Below are 27,127 nucleotides of genomic sequence, written 5' to 3'. Positions count from 1 at the left end.
CTTTGCTGATATTTTGTTGTTTTCATGTGTGATGCCATTTCATCAACTACCTTTCATACTCAGGTTTGGGTACAGAGAGCCACAATCCTAAAGACTCCAGCAGGTATCAATAAAACTATTTTATTTCTTTTTTTTTGTTTTACCCCACATTGACAAGCCTTTTATACATACTGATAAAACAATATATAATATATAAAAGAAAAAGAAAGCAAAAATACCAAAGCAAAAAAGTAATACACATCGCAACTTATCCACAGATAATTCATAAACACAGGCCCAAAAACTTAAACCCAATGCCACTGAAAATGGAATCCAAGTTAATTATAACATTAGCATGAACAATAAAAAGTTACATTCATTTTTGTGCTGATATTTCACAAGGAAAAAAGAAGCAGAAAACAAAATCTAAATTTCAACCATACCTCATCTTTCCTTAAAGTACAAGCAGTAAGCAACAAGAGAGCTGATAACGCACAATAGCACCAATGAGCCACAAGGGGGTGTTGTTCTTCCCAGCATGTCTTTTTCTTTTTTAAGAGGTTAAGCTTACAACGAATGGCTTTAAAAAGGACACTGAAGAGAGTGAGTGTGTGTGTACACTAGTGACGGCTCAGTGCTTGCTTCCAGGTGCTTTTCGAGACCTTGCAGATGCCTTATAGATTATTCTTTCGCAGCAGAGGTCACCCCCAATCATTATCAGGGAGAATGCATTTTTCATGGTGAAGCTGCCCATCATCACCTCTGGCCCTTATCATGAATCAATCCTTAATTAGGCCCATAGACTACAAAGACAGTGTGAGTAAATGAGTCACGCTTCTAGCTGAAAGAGATGACCTGCGGGATGACAGAAGACAGTAAACTGCTTTTAGTGCCCCCGATGTTCTGACCCAGTGCGTCTGACTCATGGCAGAACATTTCCATGACATCACAGCTATGTTATGGCAACAGCTCTTTGTTGACGGCCAGTGTGCAGCAGCAGTAGAGCTGCTGGAGGGCCTGGGTCACAGGGATTGTGACATCACTAATAAGCCCCTCCCAGTATCCCTTCTCCAAGCATTCAGTGGTGCTCCACTCACTCGCTCTCTCCCTCTGACACACACAAACAGTGCTGTGTGGTGTTACCTCCTTGGCTACATCGCATCACATTTTTACACATTCACATCAGTAAAGTGCGCCTACATTTGAAGGCTGGTTATGACAAAACAATTCTGTAAATTATCTAAATTATTTACACAATTACCTTCATGCATTGGTTTTCAATATCAGAAGCATAATAATAATAATACTAATAATAATAATAAACAAGTCTTTAAGAAAAGGAGAATTGGAACTAAAAGGTTTGAGAACAATTACAGAACAAGTATGATAACATGGCTGTTATTAAGATAGACTGTTCACAGAGAACGGTCCCATTCTAAAAAAAACGTGCTACTTGTGCACGGTACGTGATTATAGAAGAGCGCCCTCCAAACCCACAGGATATCAGGCATGACACACTAGTGACAACAGAAGCAGGAATAAAACATAACTGCCTGAGTTAAACACAACAATCCAAATTACACAGAAAGTGCAAAACAGTGTAGCGCAATGGCTTGTAACATGTATTCATTAATTCATTCATTCATGGCTTGCATGTGTATGGAAGCATGCTTGTGTGTGCTGCACTCCTTCCCCTTCTCGCCCAAGAGCACTTCCTCTGTCAGTATCTGCGCAGTGGGGGCCCTGGGGAGGTTCATCTCTGACAAAGATGGCGTCCAGAGTTTTTCCACAGTAAATGTGCAGCGGATTCAGGACCTGCGCATGCGCACAGAAACCAAAAACCAGGGCAAAGTTCTGCATCGGGGAGTAGCTAAGCGTCAACTCCTGTTTCTTCAGGGAAACTCTTAACCCCATGGTCTCCCCTGACAACAGTGTGACCACAGTGCAGGAAGAGCAGGAGAAATGTATGCAGTCTTAACACACATCTCACCCACACACACACACACACAAACACAGACAGAGACAGACATGCAGACAGAGACACAGACAGACAGACAGCATTCAGGTGTCGATTAGTACATTGGTGATAGGCTCATTAAGAGGGTAGTAAGTCGAGTGTTAGGTCCTTCAGTGCAAACAAGCCAAAAGAGGCAGCAGATATATGCAGAAGTGGACATTCATAGTGTAAAGTGCACTGGCCCCTTTACCTGTAACTACATCCACAAATACAACACAAAGACAATCACAACCGATACAGTCAGACAGGAAGGTCCAAAGTAAAGTTCTCCTCCCCTGGTTTCTCCCAGCATCCCAGTAGAGACTTGAGAGCTTAACATCTTGGAGGCTAGATAAAAGGCTATCCTTTAATTACTCCTATAATTTGTATAATTACTTAATTATCAACAGCCTGTTTAATTTTTCTGGTGTAATTATGTGGTGTAAAACCAATACAGATATCCTGATTTTTCTTATTAAAAAAGATTTATCTTAATCCAATTTCCAATTTGTTGCAATTGATAAAACAATTAAATGTTATCACTTTAAATGCAGTTGAATAGTTTGTGAATCAGAAGCAAACTTACACACTTGATAAGTATGTAAAATGCTAATTGTTAAACTGTCACCATTTCAAGCTGACAAGCCTCTACTTCACTCCCTCTGCCCACTTAATCTCTTCATCAACAGAGAAGAGGAGGAGGAACCGTGGCCATCCCATCAGTGAAGCTTGGTCTCTCGAGGAATTGTTGTAATGAAGCAAAGTAATCCATTCATCCCCCTACTAGCAAAAGTTGGACCAATCACCAGTTGACTGGGATTTATTTGCTTTAATATCAGACCTGATCGTACGCTTATGTACGCATGCCTGCCACAGGGACGGGCTGAGATATTGGCTGTGAGACTTGGCCATTGTGGCTGCGCTGACTACAAAGCTACATGTAAACCAGCAATGCAAAACATTTCTGGATGGCCTCCGATTCCTAAGAGGAAAGGACTCGATTCACAACTCTAAACTGCGAACAGGTGTCCTGGTGCACTAGTTTCCTACGCTGTCCGAGTACCCTGGTACTAGTGGCCTTCGGCATGCAGTGGCTCCTCGGTAGCACAAGAACGGCTCAAGCAGCGATTTAAGAGAGCAGTCCTACACTTTAAGAGAGCAGTCCTTTGATTTATGAGAGGGGGCCTCTGAATTAAGAGAGCAGTCCTTTGATTACAGAAACAGTGAGATTTAAGGCTGCTGTAAAGCTATTGCACATCTTTGGCTTCCAATCACCAACTGTTTTAAATAATGTTGACCAAAATGGCTTCTTTGCTAAAACAAGCGTTCTAGAAATGCATTTGAAATGAAAGAGTTCAACCTATTCCTGATGCTGAACAACAACAAAGGCTTATGAACGGAAGTAAACTGTCTGCACCTTTTGACAGGGAAGTGACCTGTCCTGCAGTTCACAGTCTCCAACAGCCTCACTTTTCTAACAGAAGATGAGGCCAAACAAACTGTAGCCACGCAGGAACTATGATATAGTGACAGAGAAGAGGCTCTGCAACTCTGGGGGATTTCTCTCTTGAGCCGAAAGAGAGAACCAAAAATTCTAATTTTTCAACATAACAGACTGACTAACGTTTCCGGTCTGACTCACACGCAAGCGATATTTCACATGGAATCACGTGTGACAGAGAGAGGACGAGGCCCAACGCAGGAACAGTGCAAATCGAGCCTGTCGCTACTCTATGCCTTTACATCAGAGGTCTTACTGTACTAAGTCCTTTCCCACGCAAGGAGTACACTATTTATGTCATCGCTGTAACCCTGCCTTTTGCTTTGGAACTACTTTGAGCTAGAAACCTTTCGAAGACAGAATGATAATCATGAAAATCAACTATTTGAATAGCAGCGAGCTGCTGTGAAACAGATACTTTTTGCTGTGTTTTTTCTTTTTCTAAAGAGAAGTGTGGGATGCTGGGAGTGTGTCCTCGCTGTGGTGCGGCCGGGAACAGGTCCCAAGCACTGCAGACCTCTTCCGTGACCTCTGACTCCTGTGAGGTCACACAATGTCTGAAGGCAAGCATGGAGATCTGGAAAATGGCTGTGAAGAAGACATGGAGGGAGGGAGGGAGAGGAGAAAAAGGGGGGGAAGCTAAACCTTTCACCTCCTCCCTCCAGTCTTTACAATGGCTGATGTTTTCAATGGCAGTTGCCCCCCTCCCCCCCCCCCATACCTTGCCCCTGCCCCTCTATCCTCCCCCCAAATCCACAGGTACAGGATCATTTCCACACATGTGATCCCAGCATGTGACTGGAGCCTGGCGCTGCAGCTCCGCCCATGGGCTGACTGTATCCCACAATGCTGTTTGTACCATAGAAGTTCATGCCTGCCATGTGCTGGGTCATCTAAAAGAGACACACAAAAACCACTCTATTGTAGCAAACAGGCTGTGTTTATGTCTTGCATGCAGACAAAGGCTGACTGTTTTGACTGCTGCCTCTTTTTCCTTCAGTGCATTCTAAACAAAATCCCTCTAAACAAAAGTTCACACACAAAGGCTGTCACACACTGAAAATCTTCACACGCTAAAGCCTTTACACTCTGGCAAAACTTCACAGACTGAAAGCCTTCACACATTTAGAACACTCGGGGGTTGAACTTAAATTTCACAGAAGCACTGTGGACTAGGGTCATTTGTGAGGATCTTTCACTGCTGTCAGTTGAGTCACTGCTGTCAGTTTCACTGCTGTCATAAGCAGTACTGTACCACACAGTAACTGAAGAGTCATTTTTAATGGCCCATTGCTGAATACAGTAAACTGTGTTGGACCGGACACTAAAGGACACTATTATACTGGACACCATCTTATTACCATTCATTGTTGTTTGTCATGTGGTGTATTGTATTGTTCTGTAGCCTAAGCTACTTGTTGTTATTGTAAAAAGCTGTTTTATATACAAGTGCAAAGCAAATCTCCCTGTGTAAAGTATCTTATCTTATCTTACTTATCTCATCTGATCAGTCTCACCTGGGCAATGTTCCACTGCAGCTGCTGGGCCTGCTGCACTCCGTACATTTGCTGGGGCACGGCTGCCATCCCTCCCATCATGCCGTTCTGCACTCCCATCATGCCCCCCTGTGCTGCAGCCATGTAGGGCGAGGCGGCGGGCACGCCCGGCTGTGGCGCCATGCCCTGGTGTCCCAGCACGGCTCCCATCATGCCCCCCTGTGCCGGGTAACTGCCATAGCCTGGCGCGGTGTAGCCCATCTGAGCCGGGGTCATGTACATACCACCTGGGGAGCACACGCACGCACACACACACAAACACACACACGCACACACACACACACACACACACACGCGCGCACGCACACGCAGACACGCACGCACGCCCGCACGCACGCACGCACGCCCGCACGCACGCACATACAAACACACACACACACACACACAAACACACACACGCACGCACACAAACACACACACATAGACACACAGACACAAGCAACCAGACACAAATGCACACACAAACACAAACGCACACACAGACACGCACGCACACACACACACACACACACAGACACACGCACGCACGCACAGACACACACACACAAACACACACACATGCATGCACACAAAGACAAAGATAAAAGCACACGTACGGAGAACAAAGTTAGCTGGAAACTCACTCACCAAATAAATACATTCTTTCACAAATCTTTTTTTTCTCCTGCTTGTTTACCATGCTGCATCAGACCATGCAGAGGTGTTCTGGGCTTTCTGTTATTTTCGTCAGTAAGTCTTGTGTCTTAAACACGTTAGACCAATTTCTTCATAACTTAACCTTGGTCCTGGAGAGCTCACATCTCTAACGGTACTCCTACTTTCCACACTGCCTTGATTGACACCAGGACTGGACTACTCTCAGACACTTCTTTTGTACAGAGACAGGATTTTCCTACACATCCCATATGCAAAACATAGTGCAGTTAACTGCCAGGGTACAGCGGGTTCACAACAGGGCCGAGAGGTCTCACCATGCGCTGCCATGTTGTGGGTGTGTGGCGTGACCGTGCTGTACAGCGACAGGATGGAGTCCTTCGACAGCTTCCCGCTCTCCTCCGTCTTGGGCGCCGGGTCCAGGAACAGGCTGAGGTTCTCCGGCACCGAGGCGGCCGTCCGGCCCGTGGGCATGGACCCCGAAGCAGGCTGGATGGGGTCAAGGGGGGGGGGGGGGGGCGACCAAGCAAGAGCATTTGTTATGTCGCTGCTCTGTGGTCCACAACTCTCAGTGGAGGAGCTGAACCCATGACCCTCTGATTCGGACTGCAGAGCGCTGACCTATTAAGGCCGTAAAAGGCTCACCGTGCTCTTGGCGGAGTCGGGCGAGGGCGTGGCCATGGAGCCGAACAGGTCCATTGAGTGGGACGTCGCTGGGCTGGGTCGCCCGTTGGGAACAGCGGCAGCTGGAGCAGGGGTATCTGGGAGAGATCAGCATGGGGCTTAGGGCTGGAGCACTGTAGTGTAGTGAGTACAACTGAATTATGTACTGTGTAGTGCACAGTGTGTGGTGCACATGGTGCATTAGTTAGAGTGCTGTACAAAGTGGGGACAATGGCTCGTAAGGCTGGAACAGTACAGAGAAGTAGGGCAGTAGTGGATGAGCATGAAACAGCGTTATATGGTCTATATTACATAGTGCACATAGTGTGTAGTGCATAGAGGGGAGACACATTAATTTGGTACATGGGAGCAGCAGGAAAGGGAGTTTTCTGTAATGTACAATAGTGTGTACAGTTTAGCATGCATGAAGTGCTCTGCAATGCGAAGTGCATAGGATATAGTGAGCAGAGTATAATACGCAATGGACAGTGTTTAAAGCATTACCTAGCCCTAGCAGGTCAGTAACCGGCTGACTTGGTTTCTTTGGGCTGATCTTGATCTGCTGCGACTCATCCCTCTTCTGCAGAAATACACCAATCACAACCGAGAAACAGAATGACACACAAGTTCTAGAGTTAAAACAGAGACGGAATAGCTCATGCGTCTCATTCAGTGTTTCAACAGCTGGACTGAGAGACATTGGTCAATACTGACAGGACGGAGTGTAGCACAGTGGGTAAGGAACTGGACTTGTAACCGAAAGGTCGCAGGTTCGATTCCCGGGTAGGACACTGCCGTTGTACCCTTGAGCAAGGTACTTAACCGGAATTGCTTCAGTATATATCCAGCTGTATAAATGGATACAATGTAAAATGCTATGTAAAAGTTGTGTAAGTCGCTCTGGATAAGAGCGTCTGCTAAATGCCTGTAATGTAATGTAATGACAGCAACTGACTGCACAAATGATAACTTTAAGGCTAAACTGCTGACATCTTTCACAAGGACTCACCGGTTTCATTTTCTCAAATACAACCGGTGTCTCCTTGGCTATAGAATCACTGCTCTTCTCTTTCTGAAAGGAGGGAGAGTTGCTTTATTTTGACACATCTCATAACAAAAGAAACAAGTGAAGACACACTCTGTCAATCTAGCCAGCGTGTGAGGAAAAAGAGACTTCCCCCAAAGACTGGAAAATGTAAACAACTCCCAGACTGACATAACTTCTCTACAAATGCTTTCATTCACAAAATGGTTTATCAATACGCACACGCACACACCCGCACACTCACAACAAAATACTTAATTATACACAATGAACAAAAATCAGAAAACAGAAATTGTTAAATGTCAGATTAAGCGTCCAGATTTTTTTATACGTACTGAACTAATATCCAATGTTTTCTATATTGTGGATTTCAATCTTCAGTGGTACTATTTAACACTCACTTTACAAAGCCTGCAAGTGTATACACAGTTGCTGCAGCTTTAAATACTACTTTACCATGGCTATACAAGGATTTACTATATTATTATATCACTTATTCTATGTAAAATAAACCACTCACCAGCAGAAGCACAGAAAATAAATAAAATGTTAAGATATTCGGCAGAAAACAAATTTATTAAATGAGTTGTACTGTATATTATATAGTATAATTACTACATTAAGCTAAACATGCTAATATACTGACATTAGATCCCAGTTACCATTCATCAAGCCAAATGACAAGAACTCCACGACAACAATCTCTATCCACTTACAAAACACTTTGAATACAATGGCCACCACCTGACACAAACTAACCAGATCGATCATAAAGTGATATTGAAGCAGGCACTGCAGAGCTGGAGGACTTTATTGCATTTTAGCAGGAACAAAGGTTGATTCAAGAGCATAATTTATAACACGGGTCAATCCATACGCATAATTTTAGGAGGAGACTGGGAGACACATCACCTGCAATATTTTCATATGAATTAATTGCTAGCCTTGCCAATATGCTTGTGAAACCTGACGATTGACTACGCAAGACTAGGTGGTCAGGCAGTTTATCTTCCCCACAGTTAAAATGAGCTTATATTTTATTTAATTGTCTAGGGTGGGGCCCAACAGACCCGCCATGCCTTGAGTTTCAGAGGAGCTGGCTTTTTTTGCTTCCGTCCTGTTTGGGATAGTGAATGTGAGAGCACCAGTAAATGATCTTCCAAATCCACCTTTCTGCTCTCTGTGCGATTCAGCGGGTAAAGAGACTTTGCTGACAGCGGATTCCACACATCCACATGCAGACTCAGGGAAAAAGACTGCGAACTGAAGGACATCAGTTCAGGACCAACTGTCATTGGCAGACAGAATTACCTGTCCATTGTGGCCTTAAGAATAAATCATGCACACCGTCTTCGCCCACTACACAGTCCTGAGCCCGTTAGACTCACCCTGAAGGTCTGGATGTTGATGCACTTGTCCATGTACTTCTTCTTCTCGTACTTGTCCCTGATAAAGGCCTCTGCAGCTCTGCGCAGGTGGGTGTGTTAAAGGCAAACTAAGCATAGCTGCAATGCAGCCAGGTGGAAAAATAACATCCAAACAGTGATCAATAGACTAACCATCAGAATCAAAACATGACTACAACGATTACAACAATGGAACACACACACCACACACACACACACACACACACACACACCACGCACATGCGCACGCCAGTAAGAGGAGGATACTGGTCAGTTTCCGGACGCTGGAAGCACTCTGGGAGGAAGGCTTCATACAGACGGCGGGCCTTGGCATTCCCCATCTCCTGGACACACTGCGGGGCACACAGCCAGCACCATTACAGAGAAACCAGCCAATGAGCGCAGAGACACCACACACATCCACACACTCACCACTAATTCACATTTAGTCTCCCCAAAACACCTATTTTAGAGTTGGAACACTCATAAATTTAAAGTGTTGGTCTTTCCCAGCTTGTGTCATTTGGGGCTTTCCTCAGCTAGTTTCATTAAAAAGTGAACGCCCTAAAACCCGGATTTTCAACAGGGGGTCCTTGAAAATACTGTAGGGGGTCCCAGGCCAGACATAATATACAACGTCTATATATAGAGTTTTGAAAATATTTCAAAAAATATAAAATTCATTTAAAAAAAATATTACCCTTTGTAATTTATGATTGGGGTTCCAAGGACGCCTTAGAGAGTCGGGGGGGGGGGGGGGGGGGGTCTCTGGATTAGAAAAGCCCTAAAAGACTTTTTAGAGACCGGTCATCTGGAAACATGTGCAGAGCACAAGCTAGCCGAAACATTTTCGAATGGTTCGTTTACAATTCAACTAGAGGTCACTTGCTTCCTTTCAAACTGCAACAACCCAATTTGCAACCCGCCGGCAGTCAGCAGGTCTAATTTGCAACTTGGTGCCATTGTGTTTCATAGACAAGCCGAAGCAGACGTCCGCTCAAATCAAACAGTCAAACCAACTAGAGGCGCAAATGCCCTCAGCATCTAAGGTCACATGCTGTGTCTCTTTAACATTCGCATCACAGTGAGAGCCCCTCTGCAGTGCAGGTAGGAGAGTTGTCATGTAAGCATTTGCTGATCAGCCGAGCGATGCCTGCTGAAGAGCTGCAGCTGTGCTCCTCAGATTCACCTCCTGTCTCCCGTCTCATGTACACACTGCATGTACGCAAGTCCTCTTACTGAGGAAAACAACACTGACCTGAACTCAATTACCTTTCTATTTTTTATTTTTTACATAATACTGATGTATAAATAAAAGCAAAGGTTGTTTATTTCAGTGTTGGCTGAAGTCAAGGACAAGTATTGATTAAACCAGGACACTGTCTTCTCCATACCATCCACAGGGTACTGCATAGACCCTCTGATAGGCCGAGTGGCAAGGGAGTCGCAATCCTATGGGTGGACAGGTGGCAAAGAAATTATTTATACAGGGACCACTAATTGACCTCTGACTGACGGTGCAGATTGACCTCTGACCTGGATCTGCTCATGGGTCCACTGGTCCAGGTTGACGGACTTGACCCGGGAGATGTGCACGCCCAGGTTGCGGTGGATTCCAGCACAGCGGATGCAGATGAATATTCCCAGATTCCAGGAAGCCCATCGAGGACCTGAGCAGAAGGGAGAGAGAGAGAAAGGCGGGTGAGGAAAAGAGACAGACAGAGAGGGAAAATGATAGAGGGAACGGGACAGGACAAAGAGAATGGCCAACAAGAGAGTGCAAGAAACCGAGACGGAGAGAAGGGCACAGAATGATTAAGTGTAGCTGCTTTTTATAGCAATTTGAGAGTTTAAATTCACTGTTTGATGAGGGTTGCATCCGGAAGAATCTGCAATTCCAGAGAGATCTTCAATCCCAAATAGGATAGCAGAACACACAAACACGTGCACACACAGACATGCACACACATGCACGAGACGCACAGGGAGACACGCAATTAGAGAAAGATAATTAGGTTGCTTCTCCTTCCTGCTCCCAACAGATAAAAGAGCAATCAAATTCTGGGTTAATCTAAAGCGGGATCAGCCACGTGCCCTAACCGCAGGGGGCACTGAAACCGCCAAACTCCCTCTACAGAAAGACTTCCCAGAACTACCGGCCATAGAATACCCACTGCCCTGTTCAGCCCAGCGACAATGAGGCCAAACCACACAGCTTCAAGTCTTGCTCCTGAGCAACGCAGCCCAGGGCAGAGCTACTGGACAATGCAATACACTGTTTCTGAACAGAACACAGTGCAGTCACCATGTTTGTCAGGTGATAAGAAGTTGAGCTATGTTAGGCATGGATGGTAGACACAGATACTGGCAAACACTGAAAAGGGCAAAAAACATGCAGCTAATTCACCTCAGAAATATGCAGGCTGCAAAGTGGTTTGGTTAGATCTGCCACACAATGCAGTGAGTCTGTTCTTCTGGTGAGTAAATATTTACACAATCTAGTGAAACTAAATCGAATAACTTGGCTAGAGGTTTAGTAAATCCAACTTTTCTGTTTAAAACATTTGTTCGTTCTGCGGGGTAATGATATTAATCTTTTGTTAACAAAAATGAGCACTGCGAACAGACTTTTAACAGAAAATTAAAATGACACAAATCAGAAATGGCCTTATCTCTGAATAGGCTATAGTCCCTGGCAGAACAGCTGCTGTGTTGAAAAGTCTAAAACAAACACACACATTTCAAACAATGTTGACTTGGTAACTGCGGCCTTGCCATTGACACAGGTGGTGCAATCAGTGCAGCTGCAATTAAAACAGGCTGTGTGATCACTGCTACAACAGTGCATGACACAGGCCTAAGTAAGCAGCAGCATTAACCAGGGATAAATACATTCTCTGCATAGTTTATTTGGGTTTCACCATCTAACATATTCTGGGGGGGGGGGGATAAGGTGTGGGTTTAACAAAGTTAAAACATTTGTCCTTGTCAGAAAGCTGGTCTGCTTTGCATGGATCCCTGCTCTGAACGAGAGACCTCCCTGGGAAACAAACATGAAATTCCTTCAATTTTTCTCATTTCTGCATAACCTTCTGTGACCTTGCAGGACTGCCTGAATTTAAAGCGACTGTGAGCTCGCTCTGCGTCTCGCAATGCAAAACAGCAACCACTGGGTGGCAGCAGTATGAGGGAAGCAATGTTTACGGGGACTCCATCTCCAGCCCTCTACTCGGCTTACAGCTATTCCCTGCAGATTCAACCACTCAGGACAGTCGTTTTCAATACGTATAAATGGGGGGAGGGAAGAAAAAAAAAATCACAAATCGTTATAGTTAAAGTTATTTCAGTACTTCTGCGGGAACCGAGAAGAAGAGATGACTGTGATGTTGGTTTATGATATGCTTTAAACAGGTGTGTGTATTTTTGGAGTACCAGCTGCATGAAGTCTTTTTTGTAATATGTAAATGACCATGTTAGCTACGTGCATATACTGTGGTGATTTGCTGGACACGACAACAACGAATGGCTAAAAGAATTGACACGGTGTGAGATGAGCACCACCGGTCAGTGCAGTCCGGACCATATAGGCCTATGCTAGCTCTGATTAATGATGACACACTTTAGGCCCTAAAGCACATGCGCCCAAGCTAGAGACTGATCTATGACATCCCACCTGCCTGCCCTGCATGTGACACTGGCCAGCACGTGCGCTAAGTATAGCAGCGTAACGCGGCAAAGCCTATTTCCTCATAAACGCCGCAGGCACCCCCGCTATCCTCATCCCTACGACCCCGCCTCTGTGACACGACCACAGTGGGATCGTAGTTATAAAAAGTATCCATCGCAATCACAGTTTTTAGACACACATTTACTCATCTCATTTTTTTGTCCCTGTAGGTGGAGTTTTTGTGCTTTCGAGGTCCAATTAGTGAGCTACACATTTCCATCCCAGTTACACACCTCCTTCACTTCCTCTGCACTTCTGCCTTCTGTTCCCCCATCTTTCTCTCTCTCTCTCTCTCTCTCTATAATCAGCTTGCTGGGTCTTAGTGCTGGAGGGACAGGGCACATGTGTGTTTGACACTTCCCTTATGAGGAAGGGATAAACAGTAAACAGAGGGGGGGGCAGATAGTCAGGGTCAGACGAGTACAAGAACACAGCAAAGCACGCAGAAAACAGGTCAATGCACGCGGGGGTGCCGGCACGCAAACACGGAGATAATACCATTACATTTCTTTTTTAATTTAGCAGATGCTTTTATACTGAGACCATAAGCGCACTCACTTGATTTATACGAGCAATCACGCCAGACCTGGCTAACAACATTCCCAAACAAGCGAGTGTCACAGCTGAAACACTACTGCAAATAAACCACAACACAATTCCAGAATACAGATGCAATTTTTACGGTTATGAAACAAACCAAAAACTGTCGAAATGAACTGAATTACATCCCTAAACAGTGACTAGCCTACATGATGGCAGAGTATCAAAGCAGAAGCACAAAGCTGAGACTATACTAACAGGGTACAGGCTCAGTGACCACACTGTGGCGACTGAAAATAATAAGTGCTAAATGTCATGGTTCCTCACAGTAAGAGAGGAGAGAGAGGCATGCGCCTTACTCTATCACTGTGAACATGCTCACAATCACAAATATGAAAAGATTACTTCAGTAGGCTATATTTGCTGAGCATCGTCTTACAGCACAGCTGGTCACAACCTGAGGGACAGTGAGTAACCAACAGCAAATATATTAAATATGACATTGTGTCATAAATATCCGATTCATTCATTTTAGTAAATCCTTTTTTCATTTTTAAATGTTAACGTTATACTTGATTGATAAGTTAAACATAGCCCATTGTTTATTTGCTTTTCTGCACTATTAGCTGTAGGTTCTGCTTTGGCTATGTTCACCATTGGCATTTCACGTTCGCTTAAGGAGAACTGTAACAATAATGAAAAAAAGAAAATAATTGGGAAAGACAACATGAGTCAGTCAAATCAGGCGACTGCAGCTGTGCATCTCTCTCTGTCCCTCCCCATTCTCTGCAGAGTGAGGCCTCAGTGCCTTATCAGAGCCAGGCAAGGCAACTGTGACCACAGCAGAATCAAGGGAGAAGTCACCCACACCCAGCATGGGCTTCCCCCGTGTGACCGTGCGTTACCCAGCTACCCGGTCACCGCCCCGTCAGCGCTGCAGGACAGCGGCCGCCAGGCGCGCGCGGGTGGGCGGGCCCAGCGCTGGCCCCGCCCCTCTGCGTTTACTGCACCGCGCCGACTGTTTTACACGAGCGCTGCGGGGCCTTCCACCGCACAGCCTGTTCCGCCATGATGGACCCCTGGGGGACGCGCCGAGCGCCTGCCGCCGTTTTCAGCAAAACACCCCCCCCCCCCAGGGCCACCCCCCGAGCGTGTGCACACCTGCCCGCCCCGCCCCTACCCGCCTCGGGCAGCGAACAGCCTGTCGCGGGGGAGGGCGAAGGGGGCTTGTTTTATTGAACGATGTGGTTGCTCAGCACTGTGGAACACGGCAGAGAGTAGGGTTTGTAACCTGAATGTTGCGGGTTTAAATCCTGTTTGGGATGCTGCGCGTGGTGCTTAACCTGAACCGCTTCTGCAAATCCAGTTGTATAAACGGATGAAATGAAGACCCTGCGTGTCGACCTGGCGGCATCTGCTGAACAGGTACATGGCCCACTGTGATCCTCGCCCCCAGCAAAGCATCTGCGATGCGTCAGGAGTACAGATCAGGGCACCACTGACAGGCCATTTCCCAGCCTGACACTTAGTCTATGACAAGCCCCTCCCCTGGCCATTCATTATAAGCAACACTTCACTTCACTTGCTGCAGCAACTGAATCCCCTGCCATTCTCACATTCACACTTTCCACCTCATAGACTGGATTATTTTTTAAATGCAGTACATACCCCTTTACTGCGATATTAACTGAAAATCACATCATAATGCTCATCTTCATTATCAGCCTACGCCTCCATTTAGACGCTAAGCCTGGGCAATATTTGCTATTAAGAAACCAATGTGTCTCCTGAACTGCAAAGCTCAGCTGTAATTTGGCACCGTCTCATGATTTCCTCATTTATGCCGAACCACTATCCAAACTACAAATCCCAGGGCTGTTTCTCTCTCTTCACCTCCTACAAGTATTAAATGTATGAGAGGAAAACTGGATGGACCAAAAACTAACTGACCATAAAAGATTTAGGCCTATAATAACGTGTGAGGAAATATTGGATGGGCCAAACACATTTCAGTCAGGAAGTGAAGTACAGATGTCCATCCTTCCTGACACTAAATCAATGCTTATTGTACACTGTGTTGAGTGTTGACAGAGAGAGAGAGAGAGAGAGAGAGAGAGAAAGACCTTTCGCAAGTTCTGCGCATTGCTGTAAATTTGGGTGATGTCGCAATTAACTTCCTGTTTTTTTGAAATAATCATTGTGTATTTCCTCACAAAGGAAATTTACAAGATTGCAAAGAAAGGGGAAGGCCCATTATCTTTAATGGTGACACTGCACCATTTTAAATTTACCTGGACTTTTACCAATGTGCCCAAAGCAAAATAAGACAAAAGAAATTAAATGGCTGATTCACAATGCCAACTGACTGCTATAAAAGTGCATTAAATTGGTGGCACCTCCTAGAACATCTGTGATTTGGGCAAGTGAAGCCAAAAGTGTGTCACCCTGGAGGTAAAAAAAAAATGATATAATCAATGTATCCAAACACTGTGACTAAGATATGACTTGTTGGGCGGGCAAGGTGGCATAGTGGTTAGCACTGTCGCTTCACAGCAGGAAGGTCGTGGGTTTGAATCTCGGCGTGGGGCCTTTCTGTGCGGAGTTTGCATGTTCTCCCCGTGTCTGTGTGGGTTTACTCTGGGTACTCCGCTTTCCTCCCACACTCAAAGGCATGCATGTTAGGTGTGCTCCTGCAGTTGCCCTTGACTAAGGCACTGGCCTCAGAACTGGAGTTGGTCCCCAGGCGCAGCACAGAGAGGCAGCTGCCCACTGCTCCCAGGTAACTAAGGATGGGTCAAACGCAGAGGAAAAATTACCCCACGGGGTTCAATAAAATATATCTTCTTCTTCCTCTATCTTCAAACTCAAAATAATTGTGACTGCAACGCCAATTCAGGGACATCAGTATACCTACTGTAGAATACCGAAAAATGAAGAGTAAATTCTGACTTCCTGGCTAAAAACAGGAAAAGAAAATGTTCTTTGTGATAACTAACAGCAGTCCTGTTGTTTTTACTCATTATAATGCCATTGTTTCGGCAATCATGCAATTCTGTGGTCATGCCAATAAAGTACATTTGCATTTGAAAGCAAATGTTCGTTTGAAGGTGGAGAGCAACAGCCTCGCCGGTCTGATGGTAGAGCTGTGTCAGGCACAGAGAAAGAACCCAACACGCAGGACAGAAAGAGGCCCATAAACCTATTCACTCTGGAGCCTGGTTTACAAGCCCAACACGTCTGGGGACAGCTGTTCTCTAAACTGAGATAATGTATTCACAATGGGCAGGCAATCAAAACAAGTGGCTGATAACACTCACTCAATCAGAGCACAGTAGGTGCCCCTCATTGAAATTCAACGCGTGTCCAATTGAATCCCGCTCGGTTAAAAATACAGAACAGCTGGGCAACAAGCGAGACTCCTCCCTTGCAACTGGCTGCGGTCTGCGCAGCTCTCCCAGCTGATGTTACGCTGAGGGGAAGGGAGCGCCCAGGGACCAGACCAGCAGAACAGGCACATGATGACATAATGCTCTCATCACCTGTTGGGTGTTACTCAGATAGGGAACATAAGACTCAGTGGAAAGCAGTGTTTTCAGCTTTGGCTCCTCATTTACATTCAAACAACGGCTAAATAAATTACCCAATCTGCGGTAATGGAAATACCTCGCCAAAGTACATTTATTTGCTACAAGCAGACCTTCAGTCACTCACTCACACATTTCACACACACACACACACACTACATGCACACACACAAATTTTGTGCACACAAACATACACACACCTGCATACACATTGAATACGGACACACGCATGCACACACACACACAAACACATACACCTATCACGCGCACACACACGCCCACGTACACACACACACACACACACACACACACACACAGCTCAGCCTCTCTTACTGCACAGCTCACCGCTCAATAAAGACTACCTCCAGACACTGCGCCCTGCCCCTGAAGCCATGAATCATCTCACCAGACCAAAGCGCTCGATACCAGCCACGTAAAACAATCACCATCCCTCATCATCTCTGAGCGGTTATTGACAATTCTTCACCAGCGATGGAGATTAAGAGTGGGCCGGCCATCCACTTCCCTAGGAGCCCGTGGTGTCATCGCTCACTGAGCTGAGCCAGTGAGCACTCTCAGGACCTGTACCGCTGCACTGTGATTGGGCCAGGGCCATGCCTGGCAGTCTCTGTCACCTTCTTGGTTTACTGTTGGAAAAACAGACTCTGAAAGCAGTAAACCCTCTCAGCCGAACAGATGGTGCATGATTGATTTATTGGATACAATCACAATTCCTCACCATTCCCATCCCTTTGACAAGGGCTTTACTTCACACATTTATCAGAGCAAAAGCCGGCATTTAGCTGGTTCTTTTGTCAAGCTCATAGAAATGTTTTTCAGCAATAATGACAACCATAAAACTAACAACAATACTTAATAATCATATGGGTGCTGGCATACCCCTTCAGAGCATCAGGCCCGAGTGAGGAAAGCCAGCCATCAGCTCCAGCTTGTGAGGACATACACACTCATGACTCCTCTTAACAGGGACATGGTGAGACCGCCTGCACCGAAACACGGCTGAGCGAAGCGCCTAACAGGTGCCGCCCATCCCACGCAAGCAGACATTCCGGCACCATCCGCGCCACTAAATAATCACACTAACTACAGACACTGTGATCGCTTCTCAGAGTCCTGTGCAGAAACAGAACCCCCACCTCAACTACTGACACAAAGCACCTGTCTGGGTGATAAAAAAAACAGCCAATGGGTCCCAGGACGCCTATCACAAATCGATTGAGTGGTGCAAATGTCCAGCGCCCAGACATGGATTTGCTGATTGGCTTTGAGAAGACAACCAATGTTCTCTTGGGATCTTCAAAAACCAAGGGAAGCTGGAACCTTGGTTTATCGTCTCAGCTGATAAATGTGGTGAAAAATCAGTCCACAGATTGAGTGTTTTACATAACTCTCCGTTGCAGCTAACCTCTTCTGCTTAGCATAACCCCCTCATCAGTCAAAGCAGAGATTCGGAGAGCGAGCTGCCTTCAAGAGGCACCACGTGACACACCAGCGACCATCGCTGTCCCCCTGGCCCACGGCCCGCCTTACCGTCCAGGTGCTGTCTCCATAGCAACCGCAGAAACCAGTCACTGAACCGAAGAGGTCGTGGTGCCAACAGCTTCATTATAGCTTTTCTTTTCAACTCCTCTGACCCCTGCTCACACATTTCACTTGGTGGAGAGAGGACCTGACACTTAAGGGTCATAGGCTGGAACCCCAGTTAGCACACAGCAGATGCACCCTTAAATAAGGTTAGTTTAATGGCGACAGGTTATGGATTGTTTTGAATGCTCACTTGTAAGTACGGCAATAATAAATCTGTATTAATAATACAAGGAACTGCAGTATTATCTGTGAATCAATTGATGTAAGACAGCACACAGAGGAGCTTGTTCTGCATTTTTAAATACACCACAAACCAAAAGTCATCAGCCTGTTCATGTAAACATGAGCAGAACAAGCCTTCCAGCATGCAGAACAGGCTCTCGCATCATTTTATTCCCTTATATAACTTTGAAAGCATCTGACGCCTTGTCTGGTACATAAGTAGCATTGATAGTTTTATTTGTCATCTATCCAGTTATGAGTTACTAAAAGATAATATGAATGCATCAGTCAGCCACCAGTCCTTGTTTGAACTCATCCAAGTACTGCATTAGTGCGTGTGACCACAGCTCAGTCACTCAGCATTCCCATAGTAGTTCCCACCTCCATTTGTGTGAATAGGCGAGAAGCTTTTTTTTGTAGTGATTCAACAGAGCTCTGTGCTGAAAACGAGAAAGAATAAGCTCACTAATTAAATGTCAGCGGTGAGATAGCCGACAGTCCATCTCGGACGCCTTGTGTCAAGCCCTCCCAACAGGCCGCAGTCCGGTATTACCACCCCCGCCCCCCCCTTTCCTGCTCACTTGTTTCAGGAACAGCGATGTGACTGCGGCTGCCAGCCTCTAGTTCCACATCCCTCCCTCAGTCTTCCTGTAGGCTCGTTACGCAAGTCCAACAGCGGTGAGACTGAGTGCTACAGCACACTCGGAAACCAGGAAAGCATCCTGATACGTTAGCACAAAAAAAGGCTGGAGTTAGCCAGCGGGAACGCCTACGCAGAAGCAAGTACACTACTCAGCGTGAGTCACCGTCCAAGGTGAGGTAAGGAACAGAACCTGTAAGGGCTGCGGCAGAACCGGGGGCTCGGCCCACAGACCAGTGAGGGCACTGCAGCTCAAACGGAGGGAAAACATCCCTGTGTTTACTCAGTTCATGTTTAATGGATGCAGCACAGGACCTGCTGACAACACAGGACCTGCTGACAGCACAGGGAGCTTCCATCTTTTTAACACTCTGCCACTTTAGGGCGAAGGTGCAAAAACACTCAGTAGTAAAAGCTCAGGAAAGTTGTTATTTGAGAGAGTGAGAAAGTAAAAACAAGAGAAAAGTTTACTTATTTTCCCTCCAAGAACCACATTTTGGCTGTCTAAAAACATCAACATTTTCAGGCTTAGTAGCATGTAATGATCTAGTTTAAGCAACAAGCAACTTTTACGTGAAATTCAATGGTCCTGTTGTTAGTCCCAGACCTGACTAAAAGAAAGACTGGGGTTCTGACTGGTTCCGAGCAGCACCAAAGGCTTTGAGAATGGTACCCACTGGCTCCCTGCTTGACACTCGGTGTTACAGAGACAACTGCCTTGGGGTTGCATACGGTCCCAGCAGAGGGCAGGGATTTGGGGAGGGAGGTGTGCTTGTATGTCAAGCTGCTACGTACCGCAACATTTGAGTGTGAATCAAGAGGCCTCAGGTTTGGAAAAGGCTATCCTACATCCTTACAAACTACTGCAAGCATAGATTCTGCTTTTACTAAGGGAATAAGGTGCTAAGATGATATTTTCTCTCTTCAGTAAACATGAAGCTAATAAAATGGATAGCCTTTAAAATCATATAAGCAAGACCTTGGTGCAACCCAGCTAACACGAAACGTTCTCACAATGTTGCTGCCACATACTGGCAATATTATAACACTGACAAAACATTCCACTAACATTGTGAGAACATTTTGTGTCAGCTGGGTAGGGAATCCACTACATAATCACACCATGCATTGTAAAATTGGGTTCTGATAGAACCTTTGACAACTGCACACCATGGTATAGCCATGCTATGAACACACACACATCAGGTCAGCACATAGCCTAGCGCACAGACCCCACACAGCCCTGCATGGTGGAAAACAAGCCTGGACCTCTTTCAAGGCCCGCATCTTCACCACCTCAGGGTCTGTTCCCGTTTCAGAGCCGGGCACAGGAAACCATCTGTTCCACAGCAAATGGACAGAGGGCATGTACCGCGGGCAAAAGGAGATGAGTATCTGTGGGACAGGCTGGCACAGTGAGAGCAGCGCTCGTTGCTAAGCACGACCTGGGGTATCTCTAAAGCACCCAGGAAACGCGGAGAGCCGGGACACATGGAGGAGCCCACCGCACAACCCAGAGCCGCGCAACCGAGCCTCTGAACGGGCTCAGGTGAACGCTTCCCGCTTAACGTAGCGCCTGGCTAGGCCTCCTTAGGGGACAGCGCCTATTCCAGCTGCCTGCCAGACAAGGAGGGAGGGGTAGGGAAAGTCTGCATCCAGCCAATGGGGTGGCAGTGCTTTTTTTTGTTGTTGCAGAAAACAGGCTTGGCCAAGTCCGCCAGAGGGTGAAGGTCATATAAAGCAATCTTGCAAGCACAGGGTCAAGAGACCATTAGGGAACCAGGAGTTCCAAGCGCTTTTATGTGCGGTGAGCAAATCTGACCTGGAGTCAAAGTGTATCATCAAACACAAATACACACACAAATGGGAATAAACATTCCAGTCATTGATAAAACCGTACTACAAATAAAAAGTTTATTTTCCATTGCATACACAAAGGCAATGTGATAACCCTTTGGTTATGTACTGCATTTGCTACAGCCCCGTCAGACTGGTAACATAGGCCGGCGGCAGCAGCATTGCCGAAAGGAAGACGCGCTACAGAATCAGCGACAGTTTCGACACCTTATTATTAAGTGTATCAGTGGTGTTTCTATCGAACCTGGAAGCTAATATTATTTATTTGCCTACCTCTGTTTTATAATTATCAACATAACTTCAATACATTCGCAAATGTGATTGAAACGTCCTGTTGGTTTATGGAAACGGGCTTATCCACGATTCACACACCAGGCTATGGCGTCTTTGATGATGGATTTTGCTTTAAAACGTTGCACGTCAAATATAATATCGCTGGCCGGTAACGTTGCTTTTAACTTATAATGTTGCCCGTATAATTCATACGCAAGTAGTTATAACCGAATTAGGTTTCCATACTTCACAGAAAGCTCCGTCTCATCGCCTCCGAATCCATCACATCATCCAAATACTTCAATGTAATCAAGCAATTCAGCAAGATACCTTACGCATGATCTCCATACATCCCGCTCTAAATGTAAAATTTTGCATTTCTAGTAGACAGACTTGTTTAGTTAATGCAGCTAGAAAGCATCTCATGCAATTAATTGGTGTGCAGACAATGTAACATTTCTGGTACCAGAAAAAGTAACTTTTATCGACATTTGGCAAGAATAGGCTACTCGTCATAAGCATAATGATCCATGCAGGGGCGATAGAGTTGACGGTATAACATCATGTCGAGTGGAACGCGCTGGAGGAAAGGGGTGGTTGTGAGTCACCGAAGAATCCACAAACACGAATTTGTATCTGGCTTGCACAGTTCGGTGAAACATCACGATGCCTTAAACGCTTACCTTTGGCTTGACAATCAGCGCAGAATTTATTTTCCTCCTGCGAAAGGAGAGAGGTGAGCACAGTCTGGTATCTGTCGATGTCTTTCACTGATTTCCCCGTCATTTTCGGTTATTATACGTTTACCACTTTCCCTCCAATGGTCCTTTTTTTTTTTTTTTTTTTAGCAAACTTCGTTTCCGCAAATGATAAAATGGAAACAGGCAAACAAAAAAAAATATATAGCTAATGTAGCTACCTTACTTCCTCTTAAACTAGAGGGAAGTGTTTTGAACCAATGAAAAAGGACGAAACACACGAGCGTGTGAACCGCTGTTTTTGGTTATTTAGTACCCTGTCCCTTGTTGTATAAATAAAAGTGACTGATTCGCGCAACAAGCCACAAAGACTAAAATATTCTGGTCACAAGCGCACGTGTCGTTTTTCCTCGGAATTAATAGAAACGATGCATTAATTTTAAACAGCATCCGATCGTAGTTCCCGTCTGGCCGTTCTCATGACAAACCTGACTCTGGTTAAACTGCCGCACATCTCAAGTGGATTTCCTGTTTCCGGCGCCCCACCACCCTTTAAATTCATCATAATTATTTGGTAGGTTTGGTCCCTGTCAATCTTCCCTACGTTGGATTTAAGATCCCTCCCAGCCTCCTTCTTTTATCACTGAAAGCTTTCCCTAGTTTTCTTGGTGTGTAACATTCAAGCACAAATTTAAGCCGAGAATAGCTCTTCTTAAAACACTGCAATAAAGGTTTCACCGTATAATTTCAAATAAATGCGCACACCGAGAATAACCTGAACAAGATTGTTTTGTGAAAATGTGCCATCTACCGGTCAAATTCAGTTGCGACAATTAATTAAAACTATTTTGTTGCATAATTATTACAAATCAAGCAGGTAGCCTCAACAAAGTCTTAATTACTTATTTGCTCAGCCTGACAAAAGTAGACCAAGGCACCTGTTTGAGCCTTCAACTTCCTCTTCACATAACAGGTTCCTTATAAGTAGAGGTGTACAATCCAGGTTCAGAAAGTAAAAGTTCATCCCAGGATTTTGTTCCAGTCACCTGGATTTGCTAATGAGCACCATTCTTCAGCCAGGAGGTAGAGTTAAATCAGCTGGCTGAGTTCAGGGGTGGATGAAATACATGGCAGGACTTTTACCTTCTGACCCCTGGAATGTCCACCTCTACTTATAAGCTACAAATGTGTGCAATGTAGGCCTAAAACAATTGGTGGAAGTATATACAGTTCAAACTGTTTTCTTAAAGTATAGCGAGCTGTGTATTTTGCTGAGGAGTCGTGGTGCATGCATAGGGTAATAGACATAGCCTATACATAATCTGAAGAAAAACGCTTTTTCAACATACAGAAATGCCAAGTTACTCACACATACAAAGTACTGTCTACAAGTCATTATTTCAAACTTCCCAAAATCTAGGCCTGAAATTTCAAGTATTGAAATCAAAATTACGCCAATTTACTAGAAACAGTATTGGTTATTTTAGCTCACACAAATTTAAAAAAAAAATAGATATGGTGAATTATTGAAAATCTCTACATTTTTTCATTTTAGGGGAACATTGGTGGGGATGCAAAGGTTGTGAATTTGATCCCCACCTGAGACTTACAGAAATCTGATTAGATGGATCATACAAACTCTTTCTCCTTTGTTATTTTATACTTTATTTTGTAATTTATTGAAAACTGACTAAAAATAAGAAATGTTTAATGTGTATTGTATAATAAAGTAGCCCTAATGTGTTCCCTTTGATTAAAAGTAAAGGTTATTTTAATAAACAATTAATATCTATCAACTATGTGAGAAGCTAAACAAGTTAACGAAGTTAAATTCGAAAACACAGTAGGCTATATCTATTAAACAAATTATAACCACAAATATATAACTATAGACAACAATATAGCATGGACAGATCTTATTAAATTACACAAAGTTTTCATAACAGGATTCATTTCAATCTATTCACAAGTTTGACTTAAAAAAATGCTATATACAAAGATTTCATACTAAATAATATAAAGTAACAATGTACCAATATTATTTACAAAATGGTACAAACAAGTTCAATTTTTTAAGTTTCTTTTTAATGTCCATTCACTCTTTTTTAAACACAGTCTCTGTGTTTGGGCAGTATATCGTGCCTTTGTACTGGCTGTGCCCTGTTGCCCCAGTTCTGAATTGCTCACATTTTCTCCAGGAAATTTCAGGAAGTCTTTCTGGATGACAGGAGGATTACTCTGCAGCAAATGCACTTTAGGGTAAGCACAAGCTAGTACCGGCCGATGTCCTCTGTGCTCTGGTGTGGGACACTGATTGTGGATCAGGTGGTTCATACCACAGCTTCAGGTCACTTTGCAGCCCTGCTATTCCCACAGTGTATATGCAATCGTCTTCTGGTCTGCCAGCAGGATGCCTCGCCTTGTCTCTGCGGGCAATCAAAATGAATTGCTTCCAGAAGCCTGGAGAGGGGACTGAGCCAGAGGATCAGCTGAAGCCAGCAGGACAGCACAGAGAATGATCACATGCAGGATGGCACAGGGAGTGATCACAGGCAGGGTGGCACAGGGAGTGATCACATGCAGGACAGCACAGGGAGTGACGACACGCAGAATGGCACAGAGAATGATCACAGGCAGGACAGTACAGGGAGTAACGACACACAGAATGGCACAGAGAATGATCACAGGCAGGACAGTACAGGGAGTGATCACAGGTAGGACAGCACAGGGAGTGATCACAGGCAGGGCAACACAGGGAGTGATCACAGTCAGGGCAACACAGGGAGTGATCACAGGCAGGACAGCACAGGGAGTGATCACAGTTAGGACAACACAGGGAGTGATCACAGGCAGGACAGTACAGGGAGTGATCACAGGCAGGGCAACACAGGGAGTGACGACATGCATAAAGGCACAGAGAACGATCACAGGCAGGACGGTACAGGGAGTGACGACATGCAGAACGGCACAGAGAATGATCATAGGCAGGACAGTACAGGGAGTGATCACAGTCAGGGCAACACAGGGAGTGATCACAGGCAGGGCAGCACAGGGAGTGATCACAGGCAGGATGGCACAGGGAGTGATCACAGGCAGGGCAACACAGGGAGTGATCACAGGCAAGACAGCACAGAGAATGATCACAGGCAGGACGGTACAGGGAGTGACGACACACGAAACGGCACAGAGACTGATCACAAGCAGGATAGTACAGGGAGTGATCACAGGCAGGATGGCACAGGGTGTGACTACAGTGCTGGGGAGAGCAGGTGCAGGACCAGCAGCAGCAGATCCACTCTGATAGTATAGGGCATACAGTGTGGGACAAACACACACATATGCATGCATGCATGCACACACAAGCACTGTCAGTTGAAAAATAATCCAGGTCTTCCATTTTACAGCTGCTTGAAAGGAGACTAAAGATAAACTTAGAGAACTGGAAGTGGCAGAGGTCAATCTTTTGGTCCTCACGGAGGCCGTAGAGGAGGGGGAGACGAAGAAATGGGAAATGGTCTGGATGAATTTAGCAGGACTAGACCAGAGCTTGTGTGCAGGAGTGGTTGAACCAGGTGCGGTAGTGGCAGTGCTATGGAAAATGCTATAAGTGAAAAGTTATACAAATGCAATCACACTGAAGACAAGTTAATGTGATTAACTTGTCTTGTTATGGTGGTTTCAATTATACTATATAAATGAATCAATATATGATCCAAAAATAAGTAACATTTAATACAACACCATTAAATTGAATCATGTGTACTAAAACAAACCTGAGCAGACTTCTTGGCCAAATTAAAGTTTGGATTTGCAACAGCACTACAGTATATGTCCCTCCAAATCAAGGTTTCACAAACTGGGAGAGAATGACCTGTCAGTATAAGGGGAAAAAACTGAAAAGCACCATTCCAAATAAAAAATAAAAAATTGTAGTTCAGTTTAGTGTCATGTTAAAAAAAGAAAAAAGTAAAGTGATCAGAAGTAGGAAAATGGTAGGCCAATATATTTGCACTTGTTGTACGTCGCTCTGGATAAGAGCGTCTGCTAAATGCCTATAATGTAATGTAATGTAATGTAATTTACCATTCCTTAATTCAGTGTTGGCTGTGAGGAGGATGTGTGTGAGGCAACTACAGTGGAGACAGAAAGAGCAGGAGCTGCAGCAGGTAATCTGACTTGATTTGTATTCAACTTATGTCAGTTTAACAGGGAATCACTGTCAGTCCAAGGAACTTAATTTTTATCAGTCTGTGTTTACTGTACTATGCAACTACTGTTTCTAGAACAAGACATTGCTTCACAAAACATCATAATAATAGCTAACACATTAATAGTTAATAACATAATTACATCATGGGGTTAAATGACCTGATCTTTCAGGTATATTTTCGTTAGCTACCTAGAGGTTAATATAATGTTAACTTCCTAGTCCAGCTAAATTATTATCAGAGACAACAGAAGAAGTAAGACATGGACCAGCTGAAGGAGACTTGATTCGTAAAAAATGGACAGCAGAGACCAGAGTACTTGATTGGAAAGAAATGGGATTTTCGGGAGCTAGACTCTCCTGCTCTGGGTAACGCCAGCACCCAGTATTTAGAGGCCAGGGCCACAAAGTTTTTGTTTTTTTTTGGAAAAAGTGCACTTCCATATATGTACATTATGTGTGTGTATCCGATGTTTTTATTAGCTGATGTACCTAAGTGTCCAATCGGGAGACGTATTCTTTGTGGGCCTGGATCATTCGTGATGATGTAATCCGCAGGGGGAAAAAGAAGAAGAAGAAGAAGAACAACAACAACAACAAAATCCATCCCCAAAGTTTGGGGCTTTATTGTGTGGACATGTGATGTTGTTTGTGAATTCTATTTGTTGAAATGAGCTCAAAATGTTGAGAAATGAATGTTTTAAGTGCTGAGAGTCTGTGGTAATTTCTGTAGGGTATGGGGAATGCTGCCCCGCCAAGATGTACCTTGGCTTGATGGCATACCTGCCATCCCAATTCGAATATTTTAAGTTGCTATTCAGATCTCCAATACAATATTTTTGAGTTGTGTAGTATCTTCTGTTTCGTTCGTTTTGTCGTTTTGTCATTGATTACATATAGGCTAGCCTGTACTGTATGCAGTGTCCCCGAGTAATGGGGGCAATTCTGTTCCTCTTCGCAGATTTTGTTCA

The 27,127-nt window shown here is 44.8% G+C and overlaps 1 protein-coding gene across 2 annotated transcripts; it reads right to left on the bottom strand.

Annotated features, from left to right (window-relative positions):
- Positions 1–4,190: 4,190 nt before the first annotated feature.
- On the bottom strand, positions 4,191–22,600 carry smap2 (small ArfGAP2). 2 transcript variants are annotated; one of them, XM_035431289.1, is made up of 10 exons: positions 21,935–22,600; positions 10,337–10,470; positions 9,068–9,153; positions 8,783–8,861; positions 7,359–7,421; positions 6,854–6,929; positions 6,332–6,447; positions 6,004–6,175; positions 4,994–5,259; positions 4,191–4,369 (listed from the first exon to the last, which is right to left on the bottom strand). In XM_035431289.1, the coding sequence occupies exons 1-10, from the start codon at positions 22,035–22,037 to the stop codon at positions 4,244–4,246; spliced, it is 1,221 nt and encodes a 406-aa protein (XP_035287180.1). In that variant the 5' UTR covers positions 22,038–22,600; the 3' UTR covers positions 4,191–4,243. The 2 variants fall into 2 exon arrangements, with proteins under 2 accessions (XP_035287180.1, XP_035287181.1); XM_035431290.1 differs by lacking the exon at positions 7,359–7,421.
- Between the last annotated feature and the right edge of the window lie 4,527 nt (positions 22,601–27,127).

Source organism: Anguilla anguilla, chromosome 8 (genome assembly GCF_013347855.1).
Source record: "Anguilla anguilla isolate fAngAng1 chromosome 8, fAngAng1.pri, whole genome shotgun sequence".
Classification (NCBI taxonomy): domain Eukaryota; kingdom Metazoa; phylum Chordata; class Actinopteri; order Anguilliformes; family Anguillidae; genus Anguilla; species Anguilla anguilla.
Note: the sequence above shows the minus strand (reverse complement) of the source record. Positions and strands in the feature narration are given on the sequence as shown.

Bases quoted from the DNA above. Each gene is read 5' to 3' on its own strand.
- smap2 (XM_035431289.1), bottom strand. From the start codon at position 22,037: ATGACGGGGAAATCAGTGAAAGACATCGACAGATACCAGACTGTGCTC. The intron at 6,448-6,853 runs GTAATGCTTTAA...GATCTCTCCCAG, and splicing joins TACTGACCTGCTAGGGCTAG to ATACCCCTGCTCCAGCTGCC. The intron at 5,260-6,003 runs GTGAGACCTCTC...TGTGCTCCCCAG, and splicing joins CCACAACATGGCAGCGCATG to GTGGTATGTACATGACCCCG.